At 34.3% G+C, this 8408-nt stretch overlaps 1 protein-coding gene across 2 annotated transcripts in view; it reads left to right on the forward strand.

Annotated features, from left to right (window-relative positions):
• Mvd (mevalonate diphosphate decarboxylase) overlaps positions 1-5746 on the forward strand; it is a 196682-nt gene extending 190936 nt beyond the window's left edge. The window contains exons 10-11 of one of the 2 annotated variants that reach the window (XR_011330935.1): positions 554-4125; positions 4638-5746. Coding sequence is in view for 1 of the 2 variants with exons in the window: in XM_069818182.1 (XP_069674283.1) it covers positions 554-709 (156 nt within the window). In the remaining variant the exon portion in view is untranslated. Of the gene's footprint in view, positions 1-553 lie in introns of both variants that reach the window. The other variant, XM_069818182.1, reaches the window with a different exon arrangement.
• Positions 5747-8408: the final 2662 nt, after the last annotated feature.

An 8408-nucleotide genomic window follows, 5' to 3' on the forward strand; every position in this document is an offset into this window, starting at 1 on the left:
TTTGGAAAGTTGTAATAGGAAGTACTTTTAGGTACACTCATGAAATCTAAATTCAGTTTCAATTGGTGTCAAGTTGTGTGTTCATCAATACATATACTCAGGGTGCGAATTAATATTTCAAATGAGGGCGGGGATAGAATCCTAGATAGAAATACCATAGGCCTACATAAAATTATTATTATCCTCATTCGATACGGCTCAACGCTTGGTTGCACTGAGTGGCTTGTCTCGTATCTTGATCATAATAATAACTATATCCATGAGCAGACTTAAGATAAGACGTGTAATTCCTAAGTTATTGACTGCTGTCAGCTTGTCGGTGATGATAATACAACAGTATTACATTTTTGCTTACTTTATACTGTAGTTTATGAAGTATACTCGTATTAAAACAATTATATTCTGGCAGGGATGTAAATATAAATTTATGAGAGGGGGATAACTTTCCAACAGGGGGGAAATTCCCCCCCCCCCATCTCCCCCGTTAATTCGCACCCTGCATGTACTTTTAACATAAATATGTTTAAAGTAAATGTTTCTATTTTGTTTAAAGGAATTCTATGATCGCATGGGAATGCAGCCCCAAGAGCCGGGACTACTGAAATACATTATTCATACACGAGTGGGCTCAGGACCACAAGTTCTGAAAGAACCACATCATCATCTCCTTACAGAAGCTGGCCTTCCTAAAGCAACAGTTAAGAATTAAGACTTCACAATACACGTGTGTCAAAGTTTAATCATAGTTGTTTTTTTTTTTCAGTAATCTCATACGTAGTAATTTTAGTAATTACTAACTTAGTAGAATTAATTGATTTTCTAGTAGTACTTAGTGTAGTACTTAACCTAACACATTACAGTGGTAGTTACTCAGGGTCGGAAGAAAAAATTAACTTTTGGTTTGTGACAGAGGCTTAAAACTGTTCTTAGATTTTTTATGAAGAAACCTATCTTTAACTTGATAATTTTAGGAGTGTATGTAATTATGTGTTTTTCAAAATGTAGGCGTACTTCTTTACTATACAATCACGGAGGAGAAAAAAAAAACAAAAAACAAAAAAAAAAAAAAAAACAAATTTCCAAAAAATCATCAATATGATTTATAAATGTAAATCGTATAGTTAGGAAATATTTGAAGTCTGAAACAAAAAGAAAGGTATTCATTACAATTTTATAGAATGATAGAAAGAAATTCTAACAGTAGGTCATTTAATTTAGTGAAGTGTAGAACGGATATCATTTTATATATATATATATATATATATATATATATATATATATATATATATATATATATATATTTTTTTTAAGATTTTATTTTTTAACTGTTCTAACGCTAATGTTGCTTATGAAATGCGTAAATGTTCATTATAGCCTATTTAAAAAAAATAAGTGGCTCACAAGAACATGAATGCCCAGACTCGTTGACCATATGGTTGCCATAATTAAACTTAAATCAGGAATTTGTAAAAGGGAACAAGTCAATATTTTTTGCATACCCGTTTCTGGCTCTCCATACACTCTTCTTGGATTTCAGCATTAAAAGGAACCAAGTTTTATAGAATTTACACATTTAAATTGTGTATCAACATGTTTGGACTGTTATACATCCAGATCCATACAAAAAGGTACGTGTTTTTTAAATTGCATATAAATCATTAAACTGTCCATATTCAAAATGTTCTCTTTTGTTAAGAATTCCGTAAAGTAAACTTGCGTTCCAGGAAAGGTATTACACATAAAACAAAATTAAGTCATAATTAGGTTAAGTAATTTACATGAAATTTAACCCTGAAGAAAGCATATAGTTCCCGGGTTCAAATCGTGGTTTGGACAAGTTAATTGGTTAAGGTTTTTTGTGGGGGTTTCCCTCAAATCATTAAGGGTAAATGCTAGGTAACTTTCGCAGTTGGACCCTGGATTCATTTCGCTGTAATTATCGCCTTCATTTCACTCAGATGTTAGAAAACCATCACAGTTCATAAAGCGTCGTAAAATAAACCAATTAAAACACATTGGGATACTATTAAGAATGCTGTTTAAAACCATTAATCATCATCATTCATCCAAATCTTTGATATGGTAATATATATGTTGGCAACATGTGCATAGTATTGCCGTATAAAATCTAAATCACAACTGGATCACTTATTAATGGCAACTAATATTATATTTAAATATTTGTAAATTGGAAATTATATTTCTGTTCATGTTTTAAAAAACAACCAATTTGTAAAAATAATGAAATAGGCCTACGTAATGCATTTTGAAAATAATGAATGTATTGTTATGTTTAAATTTTCTTTTTGTAATATTTTTTTACTACCTTTTTTTTTCTTACAAAAATAGAAATACTGTAAAATTTCGGTTCAACGTTTCCGTTTTAAAGAATAGTTTCCTATGTTCATACGCTTTTAGAAGACATATGAGGCGGGGACAGGCGGAGCTTGTATAGGGCGAGTGGCTTATGACAGGATTGCGACGTGGATATGCATTAATTTTATTGTATATTCGACACGTAACGAATTCTCTTTGTCTTCCTCTCTCTCTCTCCTGCTAGCAGTTTCGCAACAGCGCAGTAATGTTGGACGAATATTGACTGAACCCCTGATCACATACAGGGTGGATGGTAACCTCTTCTGCAAAATGAAACTAGTAATAAATCAAGTGGAGAGATTTGAAACATCTAAATATGTTTTTTTTTTCTCGAACATTAATTATCGTTTTAGAGGAAATCGTTACATTTCTATGAAGCATTTGGCAACATCACGGCTACTGCAATAACTCTACCAAGCGCGGCCTGCACTTCTTACATTTAATAAGAAGAAGTGCGCACGAAAGTGCATTAGTTTTGGGCTCTGCTGTATTCCAGCAGCGATTTTCTCTTTAAACACTCACTGAAGTGATACCTTCCACATGGTTTGACACACAGTTTACACACGCATTCCGGTGATGGGTCGTGATAGTTTGCCCTTCTGCAGAGTTTGTGGTGATACCCATGCACTGCCAGTCTTGTCACTGCACTGCGGATCTTGTTGTTTGGTCCAGTCCAGTTCTGATCGCTCATCGCGTCCATTGCGTAGAAGTCGTTCGGTACTTCATTTCTCTTCTGTTGTCTTTCCTCTTTCAGTGCTGCTTCTTGTTTGGTAGCTGGTAGTACAAACTGGGTGCGTAGATCTTCTACAAGGAAAGTTTCGCATGCTAACTCATATGCTAGTCTAGATGGTGCGAATTTGGAGATCCCTATTCCGGCTTTTAGGAATCTTGCTTTCACTTTTTCTAAAGCGTTTAGATCTCTGTAGCTAAGGATAGTCAATGTGATAATGTATTCCATATGTTAAGATGGGGAGCACTTTTGCTTCAAACAATTTCATGGCTGTTTCAAGCGACAGTTGTGTGATATTCTGTATGTCATGGATAGCTATTATTGCTGCTGCCGCTCTTTCTTTCGTGTGTATTCTAAAGGATCTTGCTGTTGTTTGGAGTGTTACTCCAAGGTATTTGTAGGCGTTTGTGATTTGAAGAGCGTTGTTCTGGAGTTGGATGTGATCACCTTCAGCCTGTCGACCACCCTTTCTGAATACCATCTGCACAGTTTTTGATAGGTTGATGTCGAAACCATTTTTGTTGGCCCATGATGCGAGGTTGTGTATTGACTCTTGTAGATTTCTTACCTTTCCCTCCCCGTTTGCTGTACTCATGACAGGGCGCTGCGTTGCTAGATTTATTTTAAAGATTTTCGCAATAATTCAGTTGAAATTCCTGGCTAAACGGTTTGATATGCACAAAAAAGATTCAGGACATTAACTGTTCCGATTATTTTTATCTATCTGCTTGTATAGCAATCAACCATTTCTCTCGGGCCACTATCGCCATTAGAGTGCTGCAAACATTGGGCAAAGACTATTTTTTTCTGCTTATCGGTGCTTCATTGAAGGAAAAGTATAATACTTTTTTTTTACGTTTAATATGTACAATAGTCTCTTAAATCTTGGTGCATCTGTCCCCTTCTATCCAGTATATAACAGATTGGCCATCACCATGTTAAAAACGATAGCATGTGGAAGAGAACAAACGACCAGGATCGCCACTGTCAATTGATAACGACCGCTAGATAGAAGTACGGTATTGCTCCATGCAATTCAAATTAGAGTTATAACGTGACTTCTTATGCAGTCGCTAGATGTCAGGATAGTGAAATTGATAAAAGTTGTTGCCTTCAAAGCTCATGAGGCTGATCAATCTGTTATATGTGATCTGGAACTGAACTCTTATGTCTTCTAAAAATGTATGTGGTACAGTTGATTCCTGTTTTTACGAAACCCCGCTTTAAGGAACATCTTGCGTCCATATAGGCCTAATACATTTGAATGGATTTGCGAATATTCAACTCGTTTTATCGAAATTCCAAATATGTTTGTGATCGATATCTGTACTTTGTATGGCCGCACCAAAGCAACGCTATAGCAGCAATACACCGCAGTCGATAGCATGCATCACAATCTCGATTTATAGTGATTCAAGCTGAAGCGAAGATCTTATTTGTAGAAAAATTACAGTGTTTGCTGTGAATTTAATTACAGTAGCTACTTAAAATATTTTATTGTGATTCTGTGGTGTGTCTGTTAATAGTGAAGTTAATGGTTATTAATAATATATACCGGTTATACTGCAGTTAAGTGGCCAATGCTTGTATTAATTTCTACTCTCATTCCTTCCTTGGCCATATTAAATGAAAACTCTCTTTAAAAAGTAGGAATTTAAGGAAATAAATTAATTCCCCAGAGATTCGTTAAAAAGAGGTTTTACTGCACTTATTGTGTGGTTGTGAATTAAAGTTTCCGCAATGGCATTACATCTTGACACATATCCGCATTTCTTACTTAGTGAAGTAGGTAAGAGTTGAATATTCAGGTTTTATCTATCAAACAGTGATCATAACATATTGTAAACACTAATTTTCTTTCTTATTTACTTTTATGAGATGCACCGTGAACTAATCAATCTACTGAATATTCACTTCATCGTTATGAACCCAAAATTACTATGTTGTGCATCGTTATAAAAAGTGATTAAATGTATGTTGATCACACCTAGGAACATGTTTAAAGCTCTTCGCTAGAAAATATTTTAAGTGCAAATTGTATTAGATGAAAATATTTCCAGGACTAAGAATCCTTGTCATATTGAATGCGAGAATATTTTTAAGCCCTGCTACACGTCCGTGATCGGTATTGGGGAAAATTATGTATGCAGAGTGAGATATTTTACAGTATGTACTGTTTGGTATACATGACAACAGCGGTTCTCAACCTATGGTACGTGCACCATTGGTGGTACGCGAAACACTGCTGGATGGTATTTAAAGTTTTAAATAAAAATATAAATTACCATAAGATATAAAAATACATAGCTGTTTTCTATATATTTTATGGAACATACCATTGAATAAATTCGAAGAGTAATTGCTGTTTCTTAATTAAATGAACCCTGGGAGTGACACATGACGTTTTCCCATAATAAATTTGATTAGTGGTACAGCAAAATTCCTAAGTTAAAAATGGTGGTACGCCATTAAAAAGGTTGAACCGCTGCATCACAGTATTAGTACGAGGGACTATTTAAAAATGAGATGTATTTTGCACGTTTTATATTTATGTACACTTCTTACCATTGTGTGTAATGCAATGTAATCTCTTTATATGCACTTGTCTTCCAAAGAATATATATTTTAATACAGTTAGTATTTCTGAAACTGTGAGTTCCACTACACCCTTCTCTGAAGAGAATAAATTTATTAATAAATTATGGAGTCATATGCCTCAGATATTATATTAATCGCTGCTTTGTTACCATTAAAGCTTGATTAGCAAAATAACACTCAGCTGTAATGGCTGATTGCTTCCCGCTATCTAATTCCATAGGATTTGTGTAGATAAAAAGACTTTAACATTTAAGTAGTCGCGTGGGGATCATGTTGACCCCCAGTGTTATATGTTGGTTTGTATTATTTTTACGCTGTTGCCTACATTCCCTAGCTTATCAGTACCTTCCTGAAAGGGTGTCGGCAATACGATTACATGATAACTTCCAGTTTATCACTGTCATTTGTTGCGTTGATTTAAATTTTCTAGGCTGGGTGTTCTATTGACCCCCACGCGACTACTAATGTCATAAATTAGTCCACAAGTAGTATAGTGTTATTTTTGTGATTCTATACGTGAAATCTCTTACGCTAGAAGATTATGGCAAGTAATGATGCATACTCGTATGAGCTAGAAGATTTACACAGAACCAGGATATTTCATGTTTTAATTCGTGTTTTTAATTGGGATCACTCTAACCCCCACGCGACTACTAATGTTACAAATCAGTCCACAAGTATTACAGTGTTAATTTTGTGGTGTATAGGCCTATACATGCAAATTATTACTTTTAATTTTGTGGTGTATAGGCCTATACATGCAAATTATTACTTAAGAACATTATGTCAGGTAATGACCCATATGAGCTAGAAAGTTTGCGTGGAACTATGAATTTTATATTTTAATTCGTAATTTTGCTTGGGGGTCACTTTGACCCTCACGCGAGTACTTATGTCACAAAATAGTTCGCGAGTACTTAAGTGTTAAAGGCGGATTTCGTTTGAGTACTTGGTTTCCACCAAATAGTCGGAATTATTGGGGAGGATGTAATAAGCTATTAACTGATCGTGGTGAGAGAGTAATTGAAATGTGTATGCAATTATTGTAACATAAAACAGAAGTAAATATATGTAAATTGATGTAGATATGAAGGATTTAATGAAAATATAGGAGATGGAGATTATATGCAAGTAAAACTAGACTGTTATAGGCCATTCGTTATCTCGTGAAACCTACCTGCGCGTCAGAGGGAGAAGAAAGTTGTCTGAGAAGCGTCTCTCCCTCGCTACGTTTCCACTAGCTCACATATCCTAACCACGAGATTCTTACTAATGTAATGCTACGGCTGACTCAAGCAGTGACCCATAGAAGTAATAATTCAACCCTTAAAATAATAATAAAGATACTGGCATTGATGGAATACCTACGGAGTTAATAAAATACGGATCACGTAAACTGTTTAGAAAATACAAAAGGTTATTGGAACAGTGTATTAATGGAAAAGAAATTCCACAAGATTGGTAAGTCGGATATTTATTACCGACGAAAGGGTAAGGAGGATGAGTGCAGGAATTACTGAGGGGTTACTGTTAATAATACATTTTTAGTAGGATATATGGGGAACTATTAAAATAATATCCGAAAGAATAATATAATTAATATATGGAAAATGAAGAACAAGAAGTTTCAGAGTTGGAAAGTCAATCGTCGATCTTATTTTTATGTGAAGTGATTGAGAAGAAAGTTAAAGAAATCAACTTCACATTTATTATTTTTATTGATGGAGAAAAGCCATGCGACAGTGTGCCGTTAAAAATTATGGGAAATTCTACATAATAGTACAATAAATAAACAACTGGTTTAAAATATTAAGAAATTATACCATAATTCTACAGATAAAATTGAAATAGGAACGAGATTACCTGATACCTTTCTTGTCACCTAAAGTTTACGTCAAGGTTGTTATCACTCACCATCTTTATTCAAAATTTATATTCAGAAAGCTTTTTATTTGCAAACTATCAATTAGTAATAGCCAACTGTTATAGCTAATTTAACATAATATAATATAATGAAAAGAAATTGAAATATGAGTACAATAAATAGAGACTAAAGATAAATGTGGATAAAACTAATTATATGACATACTAATTATATATGACTATTATTTTCCGAATACCTCCAGACGCGCAGCATCTGCTCCTGCTGTATTAGCCGTGAAGGAAAAAAATCAATAAATATGCACATCTTTTAGACAATTATATATTTACCCCCTTTTCTGTGGAAATCTTCGGTCCTTGGAATGATGACGCTAAAGATTTGGTATCTCAAATCGGTCAAATTTTGATCTCCTTACTGGTGATCGCCGTTGCACTACTTATTTGCGTCAACGCTGAAGTATTGCTATTCAACACGGAAATGCAATGAGCGTTTTAGGTACTCTTTCCGAATCCAGCCCTTTGGACGAACTCTTTCTTCTGTAAAATTTATAAAGTTTTCTGTATGTAAATATTTGTACTTTACTTACTTACTTACTTACTTACTTACTTACTTACTTACTTACTGGCTTTTAAGGAACCCGGAGGTTCATTGCCGCCCTCACATAAGCCCGCCATTGATCCCTATCCTGAGCTAGATTAATCCAATCTCTATCATCATATCCCACCTATTTTTCCACCTCTTCAAAGGATAAATTTCCATATTTCCATTTCGTACAATATTCTCGTCACTAGACATAATAATATGCTTTGTTTTTTTCGGATT

The sequence above is a fragment of the Periplaneta americana genome, chromosome 2, assembly GCF_040183065.1.
Source record: "Periplaneta americana isolate PAMFEO1 chromosome 2, P.americana_PAMFEO1_priV1, whole genome shotgun sequence".
In the NCBI taxonomy this organism is placed as follows: domain Eukaryota; kingdom Metazoa; phylum Arthropoda; class Insecta; order Blattodea; family Blattidae; genus Periplaneta; species Periplaneta americana.